The sequence below is a fragment of the Molossus molossus genome, unplaced genomic scaffold (genome assembly GCF_014108415.1).
Source record: "Molossus molossus isolate mMolMol1 unplaced genomic scaffold, mMolMol1.p scaffold_m16_p_21, whole genome shotgun sequence".
Taxonomy (NCBI): Eukaryota; Metazoa; Chordata; class Mammalia; order Chiroptera; family Molossidae; genus Molossus; species Molossus molossus.
Window position 1 is genome coordinate 13,854,153 of NW_023425357.1, and position 26,335 is coordinate 13,880,487.

Sequence of the window (26,335 nt, forward strand, 5' to 3'; positions counted from 1 at the left end):
TCGAAGCCCATCCTAGAGAAGAAGGTGGCCTCACTGCGGCAGCACATCTGGTTGGTGGCCACAGTGGCCTGTGGCGTCAACCCGAGTCCTGTGCCAGGAGTACAGGACGTGGCATGCAACCTCCACCGGCTCATCCACTCCCTGGAAGGCTACCGCTGCAGCCTTGGCCTGGACGAGGACTCCCTTATGAAGCTGGCTGAGCAGACAGGCCAGCCCCTGCACAGATTCCTAGAGGCAGTACAGGGCCTGAAGACCAAGGTCACCAAGGAGCTGGTGGTGGACCTGCTGGGCCAGGCCTCCAAAGACGCCTCTGCTTTCACCCAGGAGCTCCTCAGTGTGCCTGTCCTGGGCGCCCTGGCCACCTGTGGCATCTCCTTTGCCACTGTCTACCAGATGCTCCGCTTGTCTCTAGATGTGGCAGCTGAGGATGCCCAGACCGTGCTGATGCAGAACTTCCTCGACAACTGTGACCACAAACTCTCAGATAATTTCAATCCGTAATCCCAGCCCTCAGCCCAGGCCAGATGGAGGTGGAAGCAAAGGGCTGAGAGGACACAGGCTCCGATTGTCCCCAGGCTGGGTGGTGTGGGGATGCAAAGAACATCAAGGTCCAACTCTCCTGACTCAGCCCATGTGCTGTCTTGTGCTTTTGTGCCCTGGGTCTTATGCCCTCTTGGTCCATTGCCCCCACCTTCCCCACTCTAGCAACACCCTCCCCATCAACTAGCAGTCTACCTGGGAAGTAGGGGGAGGGGATGGGACAAGAGCTTAGTTGTCTACCTGAAGAAGGCCATTAGGTGTATCTGGGCTGTGCAGACTGGGGCGATGGTGCAAAGGATGCAGAAACATTTCTATAAGAGGGCAGTGCATGTCACAGCTCTGAAGGGCCCTGGGAATCATTAAGGGAGGTTCCTACTTAAGGTCTGTCAGTGAGTGGCACGGCCAGAGCCTGCTCTGGGTCTCACACCTCCCAGACTTCAGCCCTCTCTTGAGAGCTGCAGACCCCCTGCTTGTGGCCAGACCTTCTTTGGCCTCTGAGTGCTTTTTTCTGCCCCACCCTGTTCAGCTGTGCTTTTTCCTTGAAAGACTCGACTCCTTTGACACGGACACCAGGACTCTACGGGTCCACCCAAGGGTAGGAGGAAGCCAAGGAGACAAAAAAAGTGGCATGGGGCGGTGGTAGAAAGATGAGACTCAGCTGGATAGACTAGAACAGACTGCTTTATGGAAGGGTGGCATGATTTGACAGGACTAGATGGGTGGGGTGGCCAAATTCAGAGACATACTTTGGGAAACACTAAGATTATGTACCGTATTTAACGGAACGGAGAGAGGGTGATTGAACTGTATGGTGTATTTAACTGGGGGGTAGGTCTGGATTTAAATTAAAGGTAGGGACCATTTTTTAAAGTAAGAGTAGATGAGGTTTATAGGGGAAGGAAGCCACCATATTTAACCAACAGTAGGCCTCATATGCAAGGGTCAAGTCTGAGTATTTGAACAAGGGTAGAAGCAGCTTCAACCAAGGAAAAGTACTACATTTAACCAACTGTATCTAACGAGGAACACGGTCTATTGTTAACCACGTATTACATTAGGCATTGTATTTAGGCATTTTAGCAGCGGCAGGCATTGTCTTCAAGTGAGAGCAGACGACGTAAGGGTAGTCACTGTATTTTATTATCCATAACCCAGAGACAAGAGGCTTGATGTCACCCAGGAAACAGAGCACCCCTTTCTGAGGGCTTCTTCCTTAACTGAAAATGGTCTTCGTTTGCTCCCCAATAACTCTATGACCAATACTGAATGAGTCCCTGTGGGAAATTAATTCAGGCTCCAGTGGGTGGTCAAGGGTAATCTGCCCACAAGGGTTGGGACCCAAATGTGCCCTGCTTCCAGGACAGCATGCAGGGGAGAGAGGAGGAGCACCAGAACAGGTTTGCACGACTCTTATTTGAACCACCAGATCTGCTTCGATAAACAGATCCCTAGTCTGGGCCTCACCTTCCAGGAAAGGATTGGGAGTCAGGAACGAGGGACCTATTGCGCCTGTCCCTGCAGAGGGAGGTCAAGATGGAGCCTGTACTTCTTGGTGACCATTCAGACTCCTCCCACCACCTATCCCTGTGGGGGACTGAGGATGGGCTGCCCTGTCCCAGGTTGGGGGTAGGATCTCAACCCCCTGAACAACGCTCCACTGAGAGTGGGGGGCCTGGCCCTGAACACTTCTTGTCTCCAGACGAGGAAGTCACAGTTCCTCATCCATCAGGCCTGCTGTCACTCTCCACCTCGCTGGAGGGGGGAGGATGTACGCGCTCCATTGCCATCCACTGGGGATCCAGAAGGGGGTTCCCTGCATGACACTCCTCCCTTTGGTCTCAGGCCAGCAGACGGCTGTACTCTGCCAGGGCAGAAGACTTTTTCACCCCGTCCCAGATCCGGGCAGCATAATGGAACCTGTGAGAGGAGGTCAACAGTCAAGAGTTGCCCTGGCTGGTGCCCCACCCAGCCTTGGGCCACATATGACCTGTGGTGTAAGCCTCCTCAACTGGGCTACAGGGGAGATGTCAATGCTGATGGGAGGTGGCCCTGATTTCTTAACTGCCATCATGGTAAGTGAAGCTGAAGGTCCAGGACCTAGACTAAAACCTCAGCCCCCACCTCTGAGTCCAAACTCCTCCAACTCCACTCAGTGTTGGCCTATGTGGGGAGGTTCTATCTCTACCTCCCTCCAGAGTCTTGTGATGATCAGCTGCCTAACCCCCAAATTCTCCCCTCCACAGTGGGCCCTGGTTGGACCAATGGGAGGAGCAGAGCTCCAGCCCACCTGGCCCTGCCCTTACCTGTGTGCCTTCCTGCTGCTGTGTTACTCCCTGCCCCTTCCCACAGCCAATGGCAAACAGACCCAGGGAACCAAGACAGAGGCTGCACCAAGCTGAGCTATTTCTTTTTCAAATTTGTTTCTGGTTTCCTCTCCTACGAGGATATGCTTTCAGCACTCAGGTCCTCAAAACAAATTTTCTTTAAGCTTGACTGGGCTAACTGGTCCTACTCTTCACAATCAAATGACACCTAACCACAGGCGTGTGACACTTCTCTCTCAACCTAAATTTTCCCACTAGTAAAACCAGTGACAAAACCTACATTCCACTGGCTAATTAAGAGGATTGAAAATCACACTAAACAATGAAGGATGTAAGACAGCAAGCAACAAATGAACAAACAAACAAAATAAGCCCATAGACACAGACAACAGTATGGGAGTGACCAGAGGGGAAGGGGGTGCGGGGAGGATGGAGAAGGTTGAAGGGGTCAAATATCTGGCAACAGAAGACTAGACTTTAGGTGGTGAGCACACAGTGCAAGATACAGTTGCTGTATCACAGAATTGCACTACCCTTAAAATTTAGATAATACTATTAACCAACGCTATACCATTAAATTTAATTAAATAAAAAACTAAAATAAAGTTAACCCTAACCCAACCTTATAATTATAACCCTAACCCTCTTAACCTAACTCTCTAACCATCTAACACTAACCTCAACCCTCTAACACTAACCTCAACGATTCAGCACTAAACCTAACATTAACCCTGACAGCCTAACGCGAACCCCAATACTAACACTAATCCTAAACCCTAAACTTTAAACCCTACACATAAATCCTACATCTTCAACAATAACCCTAATGCTACCTCTAAAACTAATTCTACCCTAACCACTAAACCTAACCCTAAACTCTGCCCTAAACCCTAACCCTGACTTTAATTTTAACTTTAACCCTAAAAAACAAAACACTAAATGCAACAGCACATCCCCTGGCATGGAAGAGGCACTTATAAGATGGTAGCAATTATCAATGTTTTAGAAAAGAAAATTGCCCTGGCCAGTTTGGCTCAGCGGTTGGAGCGTCGGCCTGCAGACCAGAAAGTCCCGGGTTTGGTTCCTGCTAGGGGCATGTACCAAAAAAATAAATAAAAAAAAAATTGAACGTGATGACAGAGCTCTGAGAACATCCTCTGTTTGCATGAGTGTAGGCGGGGGGCACCTTACACTGACATCCCCACCAAGAGCACTCACCAGTTTTTCTCGGTGAGGATTGTGTGTGACAGCTGTGGCCTGGCCATGGACATCACTTGGCTCCGGAGCTTGCTCACCAAGGACTGGAAACTGGGGTGGCCACGGTACCCAGGGAGTAGGGAGAAGAGTGGGCTGGAGCCAGGTCCTGGAAAGTTGAGGTGGGAGGATAAGGGACCTTCTTCTCAGTTGACCAGCATCCTGGACTTCCGGGAACACCTGAGTTCATCCCCTTCCCAGGTCTTCATATACTCTCATGATTCTGAAAAACGCTCCCAAGAAAGGGTCCAAGCACCCAAGGGACAGGCCAGTCTCCCCTCACACCAGGATGGATCTGTCACCCCCAGACCAGGGCAGACTGTGTCTCCCCCTAACAAAGGTGAACCCATGTCCACCTCCAGACCAAGGAAGCACCTGTCTCCCCGTGGCCTACTGCCTTGAGGGGGAACCATACCTGCTCTTGGTGGGTTTTCATTCTCCGATTCGCTGTCCATAAAGGGCATCAGGAACAGGTTGACCTCAGAGTCCAGGAAGTCAGGGGGGAGACCAGGGAAGATGTTGCACTGTAACATGGACAGAGTACCTGGAGAAGAGAACCTATGAGCCTGCAGGTACCATACTGCCAGGGGAGGGAGGAGGGGGTACGTGTAAGATGGTCAAGCTGGGATCAGAAGACCAGTGTGGGGATCAAGGCCAGGAGGCGGGATCAGGAGTCAGGAGGCCAGCTTGGGAGTGGCTCGGGGACGCTCACCCTTGTAGCGTAAGTGGGAGTGAGCCATGAGCTGGTCGATCATCAGGTGCATCTGCCGCAGCTTTCTAGGACAGAAGTCCTCCCGGCGAGCTTTGTTCTGTAAAAACACTGGGGTAACGGGGAGACAGGGCCCTGTGAGGCTCGGTCATATGCACTCCCCCTTCTCACCCCGAAGATCTGCCTTTACCCCCGATTTTAAATCACTTGTAAACATGTATCTGACATGTTCACTTTAGCGCCAGGCTCTGAGAGATCATGGGGACCCAGAGATGAGTCGGATATGGTTTCTGCCCATAAAGATAGAAAAGACAGAAGACGATGATGGCTACATGACTAGGAGTATTTCAGAAAGTGGCACCAGGGGCTTGGCAAGGCCAGAGAATTAGGCAAGACCCTGCCTAGGGTGTCCAAGATGAACTAGATCTCTGCAGAAAAGCAGGGCATCAACAAAGCAGGCGGAGGAGCAGCAATGTGGGGCCACACAGGGCCACAACGGGAGCACGGAGGCATGAGGCCACTCAGTCAATCCAACACTCACTTCCTGAGCCCTGTGCTCGGAGATGCCAGAGACCCAGAAATGGGCAGAATTGGGTCCTGTCCCTAAGAGGCTCCCATTCTGATCAAAAAGCTGGACATGAACTCGGGGTCATGCCCTCAGTAGCAGCTAATTCTTTGTTCCCTCCTCCTAGTTCCCCACTTCCTGAGTGTCCCTGGTTTTTCTCCTCTTTCTTCCCTCTACCTACCCCGCTTGCCCCCAGAAAACCTCTTACCCAGATGAGGGTAGTACTCAGTGCCTTCATCGGAGCCTGATGAGCTGCTGGATTCGTGGCTGGGGGATGGGGTGGAAGGCTTCACCATTTCTGCTGTCTGGAGAAACCTTGGGATTTGGGGTGAGAGACTGGCTGAAGTTCTGGCACTGGCACCCCATATCCCACAGCCTGGAGGATGTCACATACACACCAGATTTCTTACATAATTTTAGGGAATTGAGACACGCATCCATGGATTTATATCACCTCCATACATTTTTTATGAGTTTATGCTATTATATTTTGAAGCATTTTAAGTTCATAGCAAAATTGAGTGGAAAGTACAGGCATTCCCACAGACCCTCGCCCCACTCCCCAGCCTCCTTGCTATCAACATTCTTATGAACCTACACTGACACGTCATTATCGCCCCAAGTCCAAGATTCACATTAGAGGTCCTTCTTGGTGTGGTTTACTCTTTGGGTTTTGATAAGCATGACATGTATCCACTGTTATATTATCACGCAGAGTGTAAGTAGTTTCGCTACCCTAAATATCCTCTGTGCTCCACCTAGTCATCCCTCCCTCCCCCTAAGCCCTGAACCATGGATCTTTTTATTGTCTCCATAATTTTGCCTTTTACAAAATGCCATATAGTTGGGATCACACAGTATGGAGACTTTTCAGATTGGCTTCCTTCACTTAGTAATATGCGCATTTAAAATTCCTCCATGCCTGTTCATGGCCTGATAGCTCATTTCTTTTTAGCTCTGGATAATATTCCCATGTCCGAATGTACCAGTTAATTATTTTTTTTAATCCTCACCCGAGGACATTTTTTGCATTTATTGTCAGATAGAGCAGGAGGGAAAGAGGGAGGAAGAGAGAGAAACATCAACGTGAGAGAGACAAATCGACTTGTTGCCACCCACACGACCCTAACTGGGCCGGGGACAAACCGCTAACAAGGTACGTGCCCTTAGTGGGAATTGAACCGGGACTCTCTGGTCCGCAGGCCGACGCTCTAACCACTGAGCCAAACTGGCCAGGGCTGTACCATTTATCCACTCACCCCTGAAGGACATCTTGGTTGCCTCTAAGTTTTGAATAAAACTGCTATAAATATCTGTGTGAAGGTTTTTGTGTGGACATAAGTTTTTGGTTAAGTTTACAGTGTATACTACTTTTAGATAATGTCTCCAAACATGTAAAAATAAATACATTAAGCTGTTATCAGAGATAAGGAATAATGAGACATGGTAAAATGATGGCCATTTTACACACACACACACGTTCTCCACAATTCTAAAGGGCTCATCTACCCTGAGAAGCCCACCTTTAGACTCTGGCTTAAAAACAAAGCTCTCCCACTTGCCAGCCTCTGACCCCATAGCCCCACCAGAAAGTAAATTCCACAGAGCAGTCTGTTTTCTATTTAGTTCACACCTGTATCCCCAGTACCCAGAACAGCAAATGGCATACGAATGTTCAATGTTATTTGTCATGTGAATGAATTCCAATGAACAACGGTGGTAGGAGAGGAGGTTTCAGAATTAAGTCACTTAGATCTAATCACAACAGCCGGCTCCCCAGCAAGTCTTTCCTTACTTCTGATCAGACCCACAGCTCACGCCCACCCAGGGTTACTAACCCAAACAGAAAGCTCCCATTTAGCCCTGACCAGGTAGCTCAGTTGACTGGAGCATCATCCTTGATACACCAAAGTTGCAGGTTCCATCCCCAGTCAGGGCACATACAAGAATCAACCAATGAATGCGTAAGTGGAAAACAAATTAATGTATCTGCCTGTCTCTCTCTCTCTCTAAAATCACTAAGTAAAAACCAACTTCCATATAACTTTATCGGTTGTTCACTATGTACCAGGCACTAAGCTGAATGCTTTAAATTCTTTTAACTCACTTAATTTGCATAAAAGTTTTATCTGCAGGACTGTGAAAAAAGAAGCCACTTCTAATGGGATTGGGGAGTCAAACCCAGGGCTGCCTGACTCGGAGACATCTGCTTCCTTCAGCTCAGCTCTCCCCTCCCCAGAGCTCCCTTTCCTCCCTTCTTCCTAGGCCCTGTGCCCAGGGCTCCCGGCCTCCCCTCGGCTATCTGCTGGGGCCTGAGGCCAAGCAGAACCCTTGTGCCCATAGGTTCTGAGCCAGTTCTAGCTGGGGGCATTTCTGGAATCTCCAGCTGCTTTAGGCAGGGTTCCTGCCAGATCCTGACTCCCTCCCTCCCTTTTCCTGCCTGCAGGGTACCAACAGGATGGGACTTATGCCTGCAGGAGATGGACAAGACTCTAAGGACCAGACAAGACAGCTCCTTCTGGTACTCATTCAACAAATTTGTATTAAATATCTACCCTGTGCCAGGCACTGAGTGCGGCACTGGGGACTCTGTCCTCCTCGTCAGCCCTCCCTCCTCCTAACCCCTGGCAACCACGGAGCTTCCATTGTAATGGGGGAGACAGACCATAAAGAGATCTACACTATCCTGTCAGGGGTGGTAAATGCAGTGAAGGAAAACACAGCAGGCCAAGCAGGGAGGGGAACAGGGTGCTAAGTGAAAAGGCCATGAGGGAGGGCCTCTGAGATCTGTGGAAGAGCGTTTCTGGTGAGGGAAGTGGAGTGCAGAGGGCCCAAGCTGCAGGAGGAACAAACACGAGAGTACTATGCTTTAATGAGGGCGGGAGGGAAAGTGGTGGGAGAGAGGGCCAGCGAGGTGATGGGAACATATTGTGTAGGGCCCAGTGGGCCAGGCACAGGAAGGACTTTGGATCTTGCTGAGTGATATGTAAAGTCAGTGAAGGGTGGTAAATGTACGTGTGTGTGAAGGAGAGTTAGGTGGTGGTGACCCATTCCACTACATTTTGAAGGGGTCCCTGTGGCTGCTGTGTGGAACCTGTGATACCTGGGCAGGTGGCTGGGTCTCTGAGCCCTGTCTCATGGCCGGCTCCCTCTCCCACCAGCCCCTTACCTGTACAGACTGAGGTCCGTGAACCAGTCCTGGACAACAATCACCACGTGGCAGACCGTGAAGAGGAAGGCAGCAATCTGGAGTGACTGAGAGTGGATAGCAAGGGACAACAGAAATGAAGGTCCTCTCTGCCCAGAGAGGGTCCCTGATCCCAGATTCAGCTGAGGGGGCAGCAGAGTAAAGGCCTCAGAGCCTTTAAGCACCTACTGAGACCAGACTGTGCTGTCACTTCCCTCATAGGCCATCCCTAAACCGGGCAAAGTAGGAATGATCACTCCCACTTTCAGAGGCAGATCCTAAGGCTTGAAGGGGGAGGACGCGGGAAATGACTTTGAGGGGTAGAGCCAGTCAGGCCTGGCTCTGCCCCTCAGCGTTGTCCTCTCCTACAGCCAGGGCTCCGATGAAGCAGAAAAAAGGTCAACCCATATCCAGATACCTGTCACAGACCTTGCAAGGAAGGGTAGGGCCTCCCCCTGGGCCTGGCTCGGCTCCCTCACCTGCATCTCAACGTAGGTGTGGGGAAGATTGTACTCTGGAGGCAGCTTGCGGTCATTGTTGATGAGATGGTCCAAGATGGAGGGGCTCAGGATAGGCTGGAGCAAGAAAGAGAAAAAACAAATCAGGGAAGGGCACGGGGTCAGCATTGTAGGGGTCATGGCTACCCAAGTCCCACATGTTGAAGGCAAATACATCGCCTCTCTCGGGACAAAATAAGGTCAGAAATACAAGCAAACAGCTTCTCATTAGTACAGTGCTAGTCAGCAAGAGGCAGAAGGGAAGTTTCATAGCAGATGCACTTTCCCCAGCTCTTACAAATCACCACCGTTGCCTGGTCAATGATGCTCAATTGAGCATCCTCCCATGGACTGAGATCCGGTTCGATTCCCAGTCACCACACATGCCCAGGTTATGGGCTCGATTCCCAGTTGAGGGCGTGTAGGAGGCAGCTGATCAATGCATCTCTCTCACATCAACGTTTCTCTCTTTCCCTTCCTCTCTTTAAAAAAAATCAATAAAAACATTAAAAAAAAAAATCACCAACGCTCTCAAGTGCCTCACACCCAAACAGGAGAGAGCTCCTAGTACTAATAAATTTAACATTTACTTGAATGAGTCATGTCCTTTCAAGACCCTTTTGTTGTGAGTTGTTTCAAACACTTTCGAGACTTTACTAAGATAATTACTTAGGTCAAAAATCAATTAAGTATAAACATTGGTGAGGATTTAAAAATTACATCAGTGGGTGTAAAAGAATCAGTGGTGAGCTCATCAAATTTTTCTTAAAGGAACATACGATTAAAAAACTTTAAGAGGTAAATTAGCTTTATAGTCTATCACCTTCTTATTGTAGTGAGTGGAATAAAGAGGCTTTTCCAACTGCTCATTTTCTAAAACTCTAAACACTGCAGTGTTCTATTCTGTCTTGTCAAACGTCTGTTCTGTCCCTAAATGGGCCAGCCTACATACTGTTCAGTTCACTTCTAGGTCTCCATGGTCCTTGCAGAGAGCCTGGCACACAGGTCTCAGGCCACATTTACAGAAGGTTTTCCACTCTCCATGTTACAGGGCCCCTCCCGAAAGCGCTCCAGGAAGGTGGGGAGAGGGAACACTGCATAAGAACCAGACTGATAAATCACACGCTGCGATGGCAGCTGCACATGGGCACTAGTGGGCGCTCAGAGAAGGGAAGGCTTCCGGGAGGAGGCAACACCCCAGCGGTATCTTCAGGGAGAAGGCATTAGCCAAGCAAAATGACGAGGGCAGAGAGAGTACTCTTATGACAACAGTGACAGCTAAGAGTACTGAGCACCTATTTCATGTCAGGTACCCTTTACTTGTGTTAATGCACTGAAACCTCACAAAAACATTTCAGGTCAAGGAAGAGGATGTGGAAAGCCCAAAGGGGAATGAGACCATGGTGAGGCCTGTGGTATGTGTGGCAGGGGGGGTGACTAAACTAGAGATGGGAAGCTAGAGGGTCTGGAGGAGGCAAGTCACACAAGCCCCAAATGCCAGGCTAAGGAACAAGGACTTGCTTAAGAGCAAGCGAGAAGCTAAGGAAAGCTGCCATTGAAATACATGACAGGTCACTACTAAAGGCAGTGATGAAGCCAGAACGCTCAGCACGTGGCAGGTCCTGTGCCAAGCACTGTGCCTGGATTGTTCCACTGAATCCTTGCTGCAATCTGAGGTTGAGTATGCTTATCATCCCCATTTACAGATGAAGAAACTGAGAGGGGGGTGTAAAATGTACCTAAAGTCACCCAGCTGGTAAGAATTAAAGGCATGATCTGGACACAGACTGATTCCAGGACACACACTTTTAACTGCTATGCTAGAAGATTCTTTAGGCTACTATGTACACATAAAGGGGAACAGAGGGGGGCAAAGTCTGACATGAGACTAAGGGCCAAAAGAAACAACTTGCCCAAGGGCGCCTAGTATGTTCTTGGTTTGGATGGAGCCACATGCAATCCAAGCAGGGTGCTGGCTTAAAAATATTCTGGGATGGAGCTGAATAGGGCATGCAGCAGGGTGGGGCAAGTGGAGGTCAGCACCTGCGTGTCCAGGAAAACAATCCGCTCTTGGGTAATAAAGAAGTCGATGCCACTGGTCTGGTTGCCCCCTCGTTCCTTCATTTCGGTGCTCTGGGCCCGGAAAACATATGCCCTGTGGAGGAGCAGGTGGGGAGCGTTAGTCTGGTTCTGGGCTTTGATACCTCTAGTGTGCCTGTGAAATCCACAAGTGCAACATGGGTCCCTGCCTGCCCATGCTCTTCCATCATGGCCTCTGCTCTCAGGGTGGCGGCTATATTTTATACTATATGACTCCACCCCCATCCATAAGTAGATTTGTTAAATCCAGTAGACTGAGGTGTTCAAGAGCAGGGACTAGGACTGACTCCTGGGATTCAAATCCCAGCTCTGCCTCTTCCTGGCTATGTGGCTTTAGCAGATTCCTTGATTACTTCTTCCTTGGTTTCCTCATCTGTAAAATGGGGATAACAATAGTCTAAACCTCTTAGGTTACTGTGAGGCTAATATATGTAAAGCCCTTAGAGAAGAGTGCCTTATATAAACTAATTTATAATTGCTAGCCATTAATTACTAAGTGTACTTGCTCTCTGCCAGGCACTGATAATTCTCCACAGTGAGAGGTTGTTTGACGTCTTGGTTCCCAGTTCTCCCCCGCCAAGTGTCTCATTTCTACCTGTGCTGGAGGCTGAGGGTATGACAGCAGAGCTGGCAGAGCTGGGCCTTGCCCTAAACCACTGAGCTGAACTTGGTCACTCTGTGACTTAGACAAAGCAATTTTGTCTTTTTCAATTTGTAAAATGATAGTAATACCTGTCTCAAAGGGTAACGGCCACCTCACTGAGATGCTCAGTATGTCATATGTCATAGAGCAGATATCTTCCCACTTAACAAACACTGTACTGAAGACCTCCTATATGCCAGATACCGGGATATAGCAGTGAACAAGAAAGACAAAGTCTCCGCTTCCAATGGAGCTTCTGGTCTAGCTTACAAGTCAACAGAAATCTGTAACTGCAGGAGTTAGGAAATGGTGTGTGGCATTCTAAGCGGGAACAAGTTTGTCTATGGAGTGGGTAAAGATTGCCCTAAGAGGCAAATAATGCTGCTGAGGGTGAGAGAGAAAGGGGGAGCTAACTAAGCAACTTTAATTAACTTAAAGGGGGAGGTGGGGAGAGATGAAGGATGGAAGCAAAGACTAACCTAGGCAGGAGGCAGGTGGCCTGTATAAGGATCAGAGCAGTGTAGAAAGAACAGAGAGAACAATGGGGGCTGGAAATGAGAAGAGGGTACACAGGCCCTGGAGGGGCACGGTGAGGAGCTGGGGCTTTGGTCCACGAGCCTGGAGAAGCTTCTGAAGAGATTTAAGTAGAGGAGTGACAGGACTGGATTTGGATTTTGGAAACCCTCCCTTCTGCTGCTGTGTGGTGAGGACTGTAGGGTGGGAAGAATGGAGAACAACTGACAAGCCCAGGACTCTGGGCCTCCCTTGTCTCTCTGACCTGATGTCTGACTCCCCTTCTTGTTCTCTGCTCCAGCTCTGGGGCCTCCATGCCATTCTGCACACACGCCAGGTACTCTCCCAACTCAGAGGCTCGCACATGCCATCCCTCTGACTGGAATGCTTTACCTCCTCCAAGTCTCAAATTTTTCTCAAATGCCCCCTCAGTGAAGGATTCCCTAACCACTCAACACTGCCTCCCTATAATCCTTCCTATTTTATTATCATCTTCTAACATGCCCAATAATGTATTCAGTTTACTATCTCTCCCATTAAAAATGTAAGTCCCACAAAGACAAATAGTTTTGCCAGTTCTGTTTACTCTGGAATTCCCAGCACTGAGAATAGTGCCTGGTGCACAGTAAACACTCAATAAATACTTGCTGAATTGAACAAAAGTTGGGAGACCAGTTAGGAGACTTCTTGGCATCCTCCAGGGGAGATGTCGGTGGCTTGGACCAGAGAGGTGAAAATGGAGCAAGAGAGAAGCAGATGAATTCTGAAGTAATTAGGTGAAACTTACAAGATCTGATGACAAAAGTTGGTACCAAAGTCCACCTTTGCCACAAGCTGACAGGGCTCAAAAAGACAAGCGAGACCATTCTGGCTCAGAAATCTGAACTGAGTCTTAGGGACATTCTGCTAGGTGGGGTGGAAACTGAGACATGAGCCTGCTATCCGAGAACTGGAGCTGTTCCAAAGCAGAGCCACGTCATGCTGAAGTCATGAGTGAGTAGAGAGGGATGGAGCTGACTGGGAGGCAGGGGAACCTCACAGCTCCGGTTCTAGTGGGTATGTGTTCTTACAACAGTGGTCCTTAACCTGTTCTGGGTCTGCATCAGCCCCCCACTGAGATCTGGTGGAAACTATGGACCCTTTCCCTGAAAGAAACCCCTGACTGCAGATGTGTGTTAAATTCTACATTTACTATTAGGGTGTTGTTCATGGATCGTCTGACGCTCATCTGTAGAGTGCAGACTAATATCATCACCTGTTTATTATTCTTTTTATTAAAAATTTTTTAATGGTTTTCTTGACTTTTTTTTAGAAAGCTAGAGGGAGAGATAGACACATCAATGACAGAAGCATCAACATCGATTGGCTGCCTCCTGCATGCCTCCTACTGGGGATCAAGCCCACAACTCAGGTATGTGCCCTGACTGGGAATTGAACCAGTGACCTCTTAGTGCACAGGTCGATGCTCAACTACTCAGCAACACAAGCCGGGCTCACCTGCTTTATTAAAACAAACAAAAAGCAAAACTATTTTTTTGAGATAGACTGTGTATGTCCCCTACTCCCTAACCCCTGTCTTTCATTTTTCTTTTTTTATCCTAACCCAAGGACACTTTTGCATTTATCTTTAGATAGAGTGGGAGGGAAGAGAGAGACAGAGAAACAGCGATGTGAGAGAGACATATCAACTGGTTGCCACCCACACTATCCCAACTGGGGTCGGGGACAAACTGGAACAAAGGCACATGCCCTTAGAGGGAACCGAACCCAGGACTCCCTGGTCCACGGGCTGACGCTCTAACCGCTGAGCCAAACCGGCCAATCTGCCTTTCTTCCTTTACTTCTCTGCCCTCAGTTTTCGACCCTAGTTTTTAAGTTTCTTCCTCCACCTCATTCTTTATCTTCATGATCATACCCTGTCCTTACTCAAGAATGCAGTACTGGGGGAAGCAGGATGGGGGGGGAAAGGAGGGTCATCTGCAATACTTTCAACAATACAGATAAATTAAAAAAGAAAAATAACACAGCACTGAGAGTGGTCTAAAACCCATGCCCTTCCATCCAGATTTCTCTCACATTCTAGTTCCCAGGCCAAATTAGACACATCTGTGAGCATTTGCTCTGTGCCAGTCTCTTGATAGTTTTTGCCTTCCTGATCTTACCTCAAAAACCCACTTTACAGAGAAAGTGAGATACTGGGAGATGAAGTAACCTGCCCAAGATCAACCACTGCAGGGCTGAGACTGAGGTGGGCCTCAACCCAGACAAATGAGTAAATCATCCCACTTCCTGGCTGGGCTCTGTATCACTTCCTGGGGCAAGTCAGGGAGGGAGGAACAGGACTGGTTACCTTAGATTTACACAAAAATTTAGTCTAGCCCCTATTTGCCCTCATCTGATAAAGACACTGAGGCTAAGAGAGGCGAAACAACTCCTCAGAGACCTTTGGTAATACTACTAGCAACACCCAGGTCCACCCTCCCCTGTTTCAGGTGGGTGCCCACCTCCCTCCTGGCCCCCCACACTCCTACCTGATGCCCCCTCACCTCTGGTCCTCCTCAGGAGTGTTGGCTGACAACAACGACATGACCATGGACTTGCCTGTCCCCTGGAGGCCCAGGACACCAACCACCAACACATCAGTCTGATCCAACAGGTACTGTGGGAAGATGCAGGAATGCAACCCTCATTAATCTGTTAGCTGCTAGAGTGGAAATGAGATGAGGGGGCCCCAGGCTTCCATGGCTTGCTCATCTGCCTTATCAGAAATGAAGAAAAAATTCTTGTCCTCAATTGGGCAAAGGGGTGTGCGTGTGTAGTGGGGTATGTGGAATATTTGGGGCACAAAGAACAGCATCTATGAGAGTTCCAAGGTAGGAAAGAAGAGCCTGGCATGGTCAAGAAGCTAACAGGAAGTCAGTGTGACTAGAACACAGTGGGGAAAAGGGAAGCCTGGCCTTCGGGAAGAGAAGGGGAGAGGCAGAGGAACGAAAGGACAGGTTGAAGAAGATAGGACTTGGTAACTGAGGGCTATCAGAGCTGACTCCTGGGAGGCTCTCTGCTCAGTCAGGTTGGGAAAACATGGGGAAGGAAGCATGAGAAAGGGAGCAGCATGCAGGAATACGGGATCAGTTCATCCTGGCTCTTTCTGTGGGAATTAAATCCTGGAAACTGGTGAGACCTTCAACTCTGGTGAAAGTCAACTCTGCTGACTTTTACCACCAGGGGGCATAAGAGACATTACTCAAAGAAAAGGATTAGAGCAGGTCCTTGAAAAGCATCATTTTGTTACAAGGTTAATGAGGGGAGTGGGGGTCAATTCCCAGCAGGGATTGTGTCTGTGTGGAGTTTGCATGTTTTCTCTGTCTGCATGGGTTTTCTCTTGGGACTCTGGTTTCCTCCCACATCCCAGGGATGTGCACATTACTGGTGTGTCTAAACTGTCCCAGTCTGAGTGAGTGTGGGTGTTTAGTAGCCCTTTGAAAGGGCTCCTGTCTATGGTGGGTTCTCACCTGGTACTCTGAGCTACAGAATAGGCGTACCCATGACCCTGAACCAGAATAAGCAGGTTGGAAAATAATTATCTGATTTATTTTTATTAATCTTTGACTTTCTTAAGATTAATAAAAATTTATTGCAATATTTAATATTAGAAGTATTTTGGGTCTTTAGAAGTTTGATGATGTTTCTGTAACCAGAAATATGTCATACGAACTTAACTCTTGTTTATATCAATTAGTTAAGGCTAAAATTGATTTTGTTATAAGTCACTTTCTTCAAGTGAAAGTTTCTGAGAACCTATCAGGGATGTTAAGTGAGGACTCACTGTATGTCCTCAACTGTGGCTACTGCTCCTCAGAATTACCTGGAGAGCTTAAATTTTTTTTTAAAAAGAAGCAATCCTGGGCCTAACTCCAGACACATCAAAGCAGCACATGTAGGACTATCCCTGTTCCATTTGGTAGACACTGACCACATGTAGCTATTTAAATTAAAATTAAACAAAACTAAAAATCCAATTCCTCAGTTGTACTAACCACATACTAGGGTATGTGGATAAGTGCTCAACAGCCACATACAAGGATAAGGGCTACCATACTAGATAACACAAACACAGAATATCTTCAGCACTGCAGAGTTCTACTTGCCAGTGCTAAAGGGGAGGGCCTGGACACTGGCTCCTTTCAAAACAAAAACAGCCCTGGCCAGTTTTGCTCAGCGGTTAGAGCATCGGCCTGTGGTCCCGAGAGACCCGGGTTCGGTTCCCGCTAAGGGCACATACCTCAGTTGCAGTTTGTCCCCAGCCCTGGTTGGGTTGTGTGGGTGGCAACCACTCAATGTGTCCCTTTCACATCGATGTTTCTCTCTCTCTCTCTCCCTCCTACTCTATCTGAACAAAATATCAAAGAATGTCCTCGGGTGAAGATAAAAATAAATAAATAAATAAATAAATAAATAAATAAATAAACTCCCCAGCTGATATCAGTGTGAGAGAGGACACACAGAGGTGGCAGGGTCCGGTATTAGATGGGCCTGGCATGTTGCCCTAATAAGTCCAAGCTGTTGGGGAAGGAGGGACACACCAAGATGAATCTGAATTGGATCCTGATCTGACAGGTCTCAGGGGTGGGGTGAGCAGAAGAAAGGAAATGAAGACTAGGAGACTGGAGGTAGGTATGTCACCCCAGGAAATGGGACGACTAAAGTATAGCAGCAGTCACTGGGATGGAGGGGGTACCTCTGGGGATTAATATTCAAACCAGTTAACGCTAGTATAACAGGTTTCCACTGATTAGGAGGGAAACTGAAGCGGGGTCCAGGAGGCGCCTGCTGTGGGATGGCGCAGGAGATCCCTGGGCATCTAGGTGGCTGTGGGAGCACCTGTTAGCCAACCATTATCAAAGTGGTTCAGTACTTTACCAACCAGTACAGCTAAGATAGTGAAGCTACTGAAATTCAGCCCTGGCAGTAACAGCTTTCGGATCCATTCCCTCAGTGCTGCAACTGCCTGAAAGCTGTCCGTCTGGTGTTGCCCACCAGGAGGCTGGAGGTAGGGAGTGAGGAGGTGAGGGTGTGGGACCTGGGGAAACTCAAGCATGGAGAGAACCCTCCTCCCAGTACCTCAATGGCACTGTCACACCAATTCATCTGGTCATCCACCAACTTAATGCTGTGCTTCATACGCTCTGGGGGCAGTAGTTTGGCCTGGCCCACGACAGCTGGAAACACAAAGCAAGAGACAGAGGACGCAGTGAGGGTCTGTGTGAGGGGGCTCCAGCTCCCAACCAGATTCTGTTCAGCCCCAACTCACGGTCCATGACTGCTGGTGCGGCAGTGCCCATGCCCCTGTTCTGGATCTGGTACACAGGCTGTGTGGGTCTCTGCCCTTCCTTCTCCCCCTTGGGCGGCACAGGGGCTGCAGGGGGTGGTGGGGTGGTACCCTCGGGGGCTGAGGCATTTGTTGTGGCCGCAGGCCCTTTCCCTTCTTCCCGTGGTTTCATGAGGACGATGGGCTTCTCAAGAGGGGCTGGGGCAGGTGGGGCAGCAGGGGCCGCTGGAGGTGGTGGCTGCTTTGACTATGAGTGAGAAGGTTCCAGTCAGTGGGAGATGGGTGCCCCAACTGCTCCCAGATTCCCCTTCCCAAGATTCTTCCCTGCTCACCCGCTCTGCTGGAGGTTTTGAGAGGATGATGGGGGTTTTCTGCATGACGGATGCACTTGTCTCTTCGCTGCCTTCCTGTGGTGAAGGAAGGCGGTTACTCCACTAGCTCGCCTAGATACTACTCTGAAAGCCTGTATGTGCCAGGTACTATTCTAAATGTCTTCACACATTAACTCCCTCAATCCTACCAACAACCCTGTGAGACAGATATTATTATCTCCACTTTACAAATGAAGCAATTGAGGCACAGAGAGATGAACTGGCTGGCCCAAGGTCACACAGCCTTATAATAAGCAATGGAGACAGAATTTGAACCCAGACAGCCTGACTCCAGAACCCATGCTATCAGCAGTTCCGTCCAGCTGCCTCTGCTAGACAAGCCAGAAGGAAGGAACAAGGACTATGGAGCTCGACAGATCTTGGTTCAGATCTGGCCCTTCCACTTGTTGTGTGAATTTGGATGAGGAACCACCCTCACTTAGGTCTGTTTCCTCATCTGGTGAATCTATTATGAGTCTGAAAGAAGACAGAATTCATAAACTGTCCATGTGGCATCTAACACATGGCAGGTGCTCACTATATGAGAGCTGCTGGTAGCACCTGCTATTCTGACCCTTTCCTCCTCAGCCCTGCTCCTGTACTGGCCAAGCCCATGCAGTGATTCCCACATCTTGCCCTCTTAATGCCTCTTCTGACTCACCCCCAATCTGCTTGAGAAAGGGGAGACCTGAGTTTGAGTCCTGTTCTTTCTCTGGTTTCTTTTTCTTTTCTTTCTGGTTTCTTGATTAAACCCTCACTGGGTCTGTTTCTTCTCCCACATATTGAAGATTCTTATTTAAATCCTGCTCTCTTCACTGGCCTCTGGTGAAGAGAAAAACAAACGATGATATGAAAGTGTTTTTGGAAAGAACAGTTGTGAAAGAACTGTTGGAGGAAAGGCTTTGGGCTTCTAGGAGGCCAGGGAGTGTGACAGGTGAGAAGGTCCAGGGAGGAATGGATGATACCGATACCTGGGGCTGAGGCTGAGGCTGTGAGGATGGAGATGATTGATAGATTTATTCAGGAGACACAATGTGCAGCACTGATGCCTGACTGGCATGGGGTGGTGGGAGGGAGGTGTCAGGATGAGGCCCAGTGGGTTGTCATTGGTAATGGTAGGAGATAAGGCAAAAGATGCTGAGGTCAGCAGGGGACATGAAGGATATGGAGTCCACTGGCCAGCTAGGAGGCTGCCAGAGCTCAGTAGCCAAGTCAGAGACAAAGTCAAGATTTGGGAGGTGTTTGTCCAGGGACTGAAGCTGAAGGTGTAGGAAGATGGTAACATTTCCAGGAAGATGTGTGTGGTAGAAGGAGAGACTGAGTTCGACACAAGGGAAGAAAGAAGCAAGACACCAGCTCCCTGTGAATAAAGTAATCTTCATCTTTGCAGTATTATGACTCAGAAACTGGTCTCAATTGTTACCTTCTTCCATCCCACCAAGCAGGTCTCAGAGGTGGAGAGGGCCCTGAGAAAGAAACCAGGGGCAAATTCTGGCAGTAAGTCATCTAAACACAGGAGAAGAGCAAGGCAGGGCCTGGGTCCACACCAAAGCTTCAATTCCCAGTCCAGGACACTGTAGCAGGCAGACGATGCTGCACTTAAGGTTCAACAGGATTTGGGTTTGAGTCATGGCACCAAGCGTACAATGACTTTGGGCAAGTCCCTTTTCCTCTGAGGCTCCTTTTCCTCCTTAGTGAAAATCACTTCCATCACAGGTTCTATTTCAAGGAGTAGCTGTAAGGGTTCAGGAAGACCCAAAGGATATAAACCATTTTGCACAGTGTCAGCACACTGTATACAGCTCAATAAATAGAAACAGTTGTTATTGTCTCAAACTCTCCAATGCCAATTTCATTCAGTGAAATCCAAAGTTCTTTCCATGGCCTACTAGGTCCTACAGATCTAGCCCCAGTACCTCTGACTTCATCATTCTATCTTTCTCTCCTTCTTTATCCACTGCAGCCACACCAGCCTCCTGGCTTAAGCACACCAGATATAGACCTCAGGCCTGTGCATTTGCTGTTCTATCTAGAATGCTCTTCACTCTGATTTTTACCAGTGCTTGTTCTTCACCTCATTCAAGTCTCTGCTCAAGCCTTCTCTGACCACCTCATCTAAGATAGCTCCCTTTATCACTCTCTACTCTCTTACTCCTTGAGGACAGTTGGTTTTGTTCACAGATATATCCAGAGCATCCAGATTAGCACCTGGCACATGGCAGGTGCTCAATAAACATCAGTGGAATGAGTAGATACAGAAACACTGTTCTTGGGACTAGAAACTCACCCGTCTCTCTCTTTCCCATGGTGCAATGTAGTCCCTCTCCCGACCACCAGGCCCAGAGAGATTCTGGGGGCCACCAGGGCCAGGCTCTTTCCATCGTCGCCGCCTCTCTATACCGTAGAGCCCAGGTTGACTGTGACCAGACTCAGACATGGTTGCCTACAGAGAAAAAGAGGTCAATTCCAGGGTGAAGAGAGTCTCTTCCCATTCTACTTGGTTCACCCTGGACTATAAGAAGACACTTCCTTTCAAGAGAGCTCTGTAGCTGTGGCAGTGACTGCCAAATGGCTCCCAATACCCATTCTTCACTTCAAAAAATTAAAATAAAGCCCTCAGTTCTGAGCTGTGCATATGACTATCCAGAATAGCCCTGGCCGGTTTGGCTCAGCGGTTAGAGCGCCGGCCTGCGGTCCTGAGAGACCCGGGTTCGGTTCCCGCTAAGGGCGCGTACCTTGGTTGCAGTTTGTCCCCGGCCCTGGTCGGTTGTGCGGGTGGCAGCCACTCGATGTGTTCCTTTCACGTCGATGTTTCTCTCTCTCTCTCTGTTCCTCTCTCTTCCTCCCACTCTACCTGAACAAAAAATGGAAAAATGTCCTCGGGTGAGGATAAAAAAATAAAAAAAAAGAAACAAAAAGCTAAATATTAAAAAAAAAAAAAAAAAAAAAATTCAGAATATACTGCTCAGCCTAGTTTGCAGTTGGGTATGTCCACATGACTAAGTTCTTTCTGGCCAATGATGATACAAGAAGTGTATTTTGGCAGCTTTCAGAAACCTTCCTTCACAGATGCTGGGCCATGCCTTTTGCTTATTCCTCCTCCAGGCTGGAAGGAATGTGTGTGTGGAGGCTGGGGCTCAAGCAGCCATCTTGGACTGGGAGGCAACTTAATGGAAGGAATGCATGATAGAACAAGGTACAAGATTTGGGGGTTACCTATTAACTTTGAATTGCCTACCTCAAGATTCAGTGAGAAACAAATACACTTCTCTTACTTGTAACCAAAATTATTCCCAACTATTAATTGCTTTGTCCAAACATAAGTATAAATCAAGAGGCGAGGTCATATAAAAATGGGACATTCTCACCATGGCTGGGTGGCTCAGTTGGTTAGAGTATCGTCCCGTACACACCAAAAGGTTACGGGTTCAATTCCTAATCAAGGCACATACTAGGCTATGGGTTTGATCCCATCAGGGAGCGTATGGGAGGCAACAGATCGATGTTTCTCTTTCTCCCTTCCTCTCTTTCTAAAAATCAATGAAAAAGATAGTAAAAATGGGATATTCTCTGCCCGGCTGGTATGGCTCAGTGGTTGAGCATCGACCCACGCACCAAGAGGTCGCCGGTTCGATTCCCAGTCAGGGCACATGCCCAGGTTGTGGGCCTGATCCCCAGTGTGGGGGCATGCAGGAAGCAGCCAATCGATGTTCTCTCTCACTGATGTTTCTATCTTTCTCTCCCTCTCCCTTCCTCGTTCTCTAAATATCAATAAAGAAAAAAAAAGGGGGGGGGACATTCTCCTTTCCAGAATGCTGCAAGGCATTTCCTTACAAATCAGTAATACGATCTCAGTGAAACAACTACTCTTGATTAACCACTACTGGCCTATGTGGGGTGTGGCTCCAGCATTCACAGGCCTATTTTCATCTGGTGTCTCTTTACATTGTAGCATCTGTTTACCTTCTATTCCTGGTGGTTCATCATCCATTACACTCCAAGGTCTCACCAGTGTTTATATTATAAAATGTAGACACCTATATGACCTACTCCCTACCACTTAAGTATCTGTTTACAGACTTTCCCCAGGTGTTTGCACATTGTTTTAGGGAAGTCTCTGGAGTGCTTGTCTGTCTGTTTATAGGACTATATAAGGCCATCTGCTAGTGCTCTTGGGTCAAGTTGGCAAAGTGCAGCCTATGTACAGAATCTGGTCTGCCTTGTTTTTGTAAATAAGGTTTTAATGGAATACAGCCATCAGTTTACAAATTGTCTATGGCTGCCTTCTTGATTTAATGGCAGAGATGAGATGAGACAGAGACAGTATGGCACGCAGTCTAAAATAATTACTCCCCAGCCCTTTACAGAAAGAGTTTGCCAACTCTTGCTTAGCTAGCTCTTAAGTGCCTGTTAAATCATTTGATGAATTCCCTCCAATCCTATCCCAGTACAAAGTGCTATTAACAGGTCCCCATGAGAGACTCTTCTTCTAGAACTGAAGTATCTGTTTATAGGATGCAGGAGTAATTTTGCTAGCCAAATAGGGGCCTGTCTAGCTCCTCTCAATGCTTTGTGCGACCCCTTCCCCAGCCACAAGCTAGACTGAAGACAGGGGGGAGGACAAGGCCTGTTTACAAATGTTTATGGAAGTTATTCATTCAGAGCTTAAATGACTGTTTACAATCTTAGTAGGAGATTCCCCTCAGAACTTGGGACTCCTTCCTTTCTCCCCTTGCAATTAAGTATCTGTTTACACATTTTTCTGGGGAATTCTGCAGTGCTTAAATGTCTGTTTTCACGCCAAAAATGTCTGTTTTCACGCCTCAGTGGGAATTCTGTCCCAGCACTAAAGTGTTTACATACCTAAGAGGGCCCCCTTCCCATACAAACAAGTGTCCACTTGCATGTTATTCTGGAAACCTCCACAGTATTTGAATCTATTTAACAGCCACTATGGGGAGGGGTGTTCCCCAGAATAAGAGGAGTCCATCTACATGCAATTTGATGTTGTTCCCAAGCTCCTTGGGGGATTCCCTCCAAACCATATAAAGCCCATCTATTTAAGTGTCTTTTGACAGAATTCTATGGTGACCTCCCAGAAACTAAGTTTAATTACACACTTCTTCCGAGGGACCCCCTCAGTACTTACACATCGCTCCACACACCCCGTTTGGGAGTCTCCCAGAATCTAAGTGTCTATCCTAACTCCTTATTTACGCCCACCCTAACGGAGCACGGAAGAGTCTACATGATTTTCTAAGGACTCTAGCACCTAAACTTATGTACAGGGTCCTAGATGGGGCGGCCTCCAGAACGGACGGGTCTGTACATTCTTCAGGAGACTTCCCAGATGCAGGCCTGTGTGCCCAGGCCTCCTACGAGGAACGCTAGCACGTCAGCGTCTATTTACACAGTATCGGAAGGTGTCTGGAGTCCCTCCCTGGTATTTAAGGGTCTGTCTGCAGGCCCTTTGCGAGGGTACTCCCCCAACTTAAGTTTCTGGAAGGACCTTCGCATACTTTATAACCAGTTCACAGGCCCTCCCTAAAAGGATGTCCCAGATCAGGTTAATGTCTACTCCCCACCCCACTCCCACCGAGGAGGCATTTAGTGAGCTGCTCTTGGCTCGGTACTCAAGTCCACACACTGGCGGGCGTCCGAACAACAGTTAAACGGTCGAAAAGGGGGCGGGCCCTGAAGCGCACCCCGCCGGTGCACGTGCCTCGCGCGGGCACGTAGGCTCCTTACCTAAGGCAGCTGCTGATTGGTTCGTAGCACGCGACGCACCTTCCCCGTGACGGGAGTCGGGTGGGGAGGGTCCACGAGCAGGCACCCGCCTGTAAATGGCGTCTGGGGGGGCAGGAGCGTGGGGGAGAGAAAAAGAGAACGGGTACCGGTCATTCCGGAACCGGCCTGAGCATGCCGGAAGCAGCACCCACAGAAGATCCGCCCGAAGGAGGAAAAGGAGGAGGAGCTATCGCGGGGGCAAGCTGAGCTCAGGTCCCGCGAGCGTGAGCGGCTAGCTGAGCATGCGTCGTTGGAGGTGGTTGGCCTCAACACGCATGCGGATTCCGGAGGGCAGGCGGGAGGGCGCGGCGACTCCGCCTTAGTGCGCGTGCGCGTCGGTGGGGCTGGAGTGGGTGTGTAAGAGAGGAGGGAGAGCGGGCGGCTCCGGAGGTTTCAGGTTCGAACCCTGCCTCCTCAGTGTTTTTGGCGGGATGTGGTGGGGTGGGGCGGCAGGGAGGAATTTCAGCTTCCTGGATGAAGTTTGTGCTGAGAACACAGTAATGAATCCGTCCGGGAGTGTGCCCTGGGAGAGAGTGCACCCTCATTCGGTAGAGGGAGACAGCTAGAGGTTTAAGGCACTTAGGGAAGGGTGCAGGTCCGGATCCTGAACGGCGGACAAGGGCACTACAGGTGGAAGGAATCCCGGGAGAAAGGTGCAGACTCAGTTCCCCCAAGGTGGGAGGTGAGGCAACAGGGATAGGTAGGTCAGAACCCTAAGAGGACCTAGAGGGAGGGAACAGGACCATTTAAATTCCTCCCAGGCCTCGGTGGAAGAGGGATCCAGTCAAGGGTCGAAGATTCCAAAGCTCCGTGAAGAGCGCATGCGCAGGCCAAATTGGCTAGGGCGGTTGATTCCCCAAAGGAATGCAAGCTTGTTCAAGAGAAGAGACTTGTGAATATATTCATATATGATAGGTGAATGGAGGGAACTACCATTTTCATTTGAAATCTTACTCAAAATTTTAAAAATTATGTTTGAACAGGGAACACGTACATTCTGACAAAATTCAAGCAGCCCGTGGGGTACACAATAAAAGTAGTCTTCTGCTCTGATATTCCATTCCTAAAGCTCAAGTTCCCAGTTTCTTTCTGGAGCTACTGTAATAGCATAGCAATGTAGTTAAGAGTTTGATCCTGGGTTCCGCTGACCTTGGCCAAGTTCCTTAAACTTCTCTGCCTTCTTTGTCCCATTTCTAAAGTGGAGGTGACAATACCTATGATGTAATTGGCAGAGTTAAGTGGGTGAAAGTGCACAGAACAGTGCCTGGTGCATAGTAACACTATATGTTGTCCTTATTTTGTGATTTATGATGTTAATAATTGATAGTGATCAATATTGAGTTGCCTTCTTTCCAAGCCTCATCCCTGCTGCCATTTTCTCAGCACTGGTACTTGGTAGAACCATTTCTCCAGGCTGCCAGGGGCTGGGTGAAAACACCCATCACACAGTTGAGAGTCCTGTTGTTTATGGATTCTCCAGGAGATTGTGGGTGTTTAGGGAAGACAGACATGACAGACCATCTTTATATTATGTCTGTCAATGTCCTTTTTTAGCATCTTCATCTTAAATCATATCTGTTTTTCTTACCTGAATTTTTCAACCCCAGCTCATCCTTCATGCCACTTTCACACCTGGACAATCCTTAGAGGTGGAAATGACTTAAGGGAAAATAAGAACCCTGGCACTGACCATGGATGGGCCCACTGTGTACCAGGCGCTATTTTATATATATATATATGTGACTATAGCATCCCCCCACCCCCCTATTTAACAGATGCAGAAAATGAGTCTGAAAAAGAAGAAGGGCATTACTGAAGAACTAAAGCCAATAAACAGCAAGCCTGTCTCACTCTAAGGCAAGCCAAATTTTTTTCTTTCCCTGGCACCAGGCAGCCTGCCTAGTGGTGAGTCAGTCAAGTACCCAAAGGGTGCTTGCATTCCAAACTTTTGCTCTTACAAACATTTGCTATAGTTTATGTCCAAGTACATCTGATTGTATGTATGTGATAGTATTATCAGTAGAATATCTTGTTTGAAGTAGAACTACTGGGTCAAAGGATAGATATTTTGGGAATTTTGACAGTCACTGCCAAATGCTCTATCTCTTAATTCATTTCTCTGTTAATTTCATTCATTCGTATATTGAATGAATTATGGAACTCTAGCCATCTGCCAGACCTGGCTGTAGGTTGGAGATCCTATAGTGAATAGGACAGAGCACCTGCCCTTTGGGAGCAGATATTATTGTGGGGTAGATGATGTTAGGTAAAAGATGCTTGGAAGAAACGAAAATTAGGATAAGGGAATTGAGAGTTGACAGTGATCACAGAGTGTGACAGGTGGTCAGGGAAGGCCGCTCTGAGGAGGTGACATTGGAGCAAAAGGTAAGGAAATGAGCCATATGAAGATACTGAAGAGCAGGAAGTGGAAAGATTGGAGTGGGCCTGGCTATTTAAGGATTGTTAGGGTGACCAGAGTGGCTGGAGCAGAGCAAGGGAAAGAGATGGAGTATTGT

The 26,335-nt window shown here is 48.4% G+C and overlaps 1 protein-coding gene across 2 annotated transcripts; it reads right to left on the reverse strand.

Moving 5' to 3' along the window:
- Positions 1-1,659: 1,659 nt before the first annotated feature.
- On the reverse strand, positions 1,660-23,968 carry SMG9 (SMG9 nonsense mediated mRNA decay factor). Of its 2 annotated transcripts, XM_036275933.1 has the most exons (14): positions 23,781-23,968; positions 20,320-20,475; positions 17,994-18,068; positions 17,644-17,908; positions 17,454-17,551; positions 14,879-14,991; positions 11,120-11,231; positions 9,059-9,154; positions 8,562-8,647; positions 5,601-5,707; positions 4,831-4,938; positions 4,534-4,662; positions 4,083-4,227; positions 1,939-2,457 (listed from the first exon to the last, which is right to left on the reverse strand). In XM_036275933.1, the coding sequence occupies exons 2-14, from the start codon at positions 20,467-20,469 to the stop codon at positions 2,379-2,381; spliced, it is 1,563 nt and encodes a 520-aa protein (XP_036131826.1). In that variant the 5' UTR covers positions 20,470-20,475; positions 23,781-23,968; the 3' UTR covers positions 1,939-2,378. The 2 variants fall into 2 exon arrangements, with proteins under 2 accessions (XP_036131827.1, XP_036131826.1); XM_036275934.1 differs by lacking the exon at positions 23,781-23,968 and having other exon boundaries at positions 1,660-2,457; positions 17,994-18,064; positions 20,320-20,370.
- Between the last annotated feature and the right edge of the window lie 2,367 nt (positions 23,969-26,335).

Bases quoted from the DNA above. Each gene is read 5' to 3' on its own strand.
- SMG9 (XM_036275933.1), bottom strand. From the start codon at position 20,469: ATGTCTGAGTCTGGTCACAGTCAACCTGGGCTCTACGGTATAGAGAGG. The intron at 11,232-14,878 runs GTGAGGGGGCAT...GCTCCTCCACAG, and splicing joins ACTCCTGAGGAGGACCAGAG to GGCATATGTTTTCCGGGCCC. The intron at 4,663-4,830 runs GTGAGCGTCCCC...TCTCTTCTCCAG, and splicing joins CTCCCACTTACGCTACAAGG to GTACTCTGTCCATGTTACAG.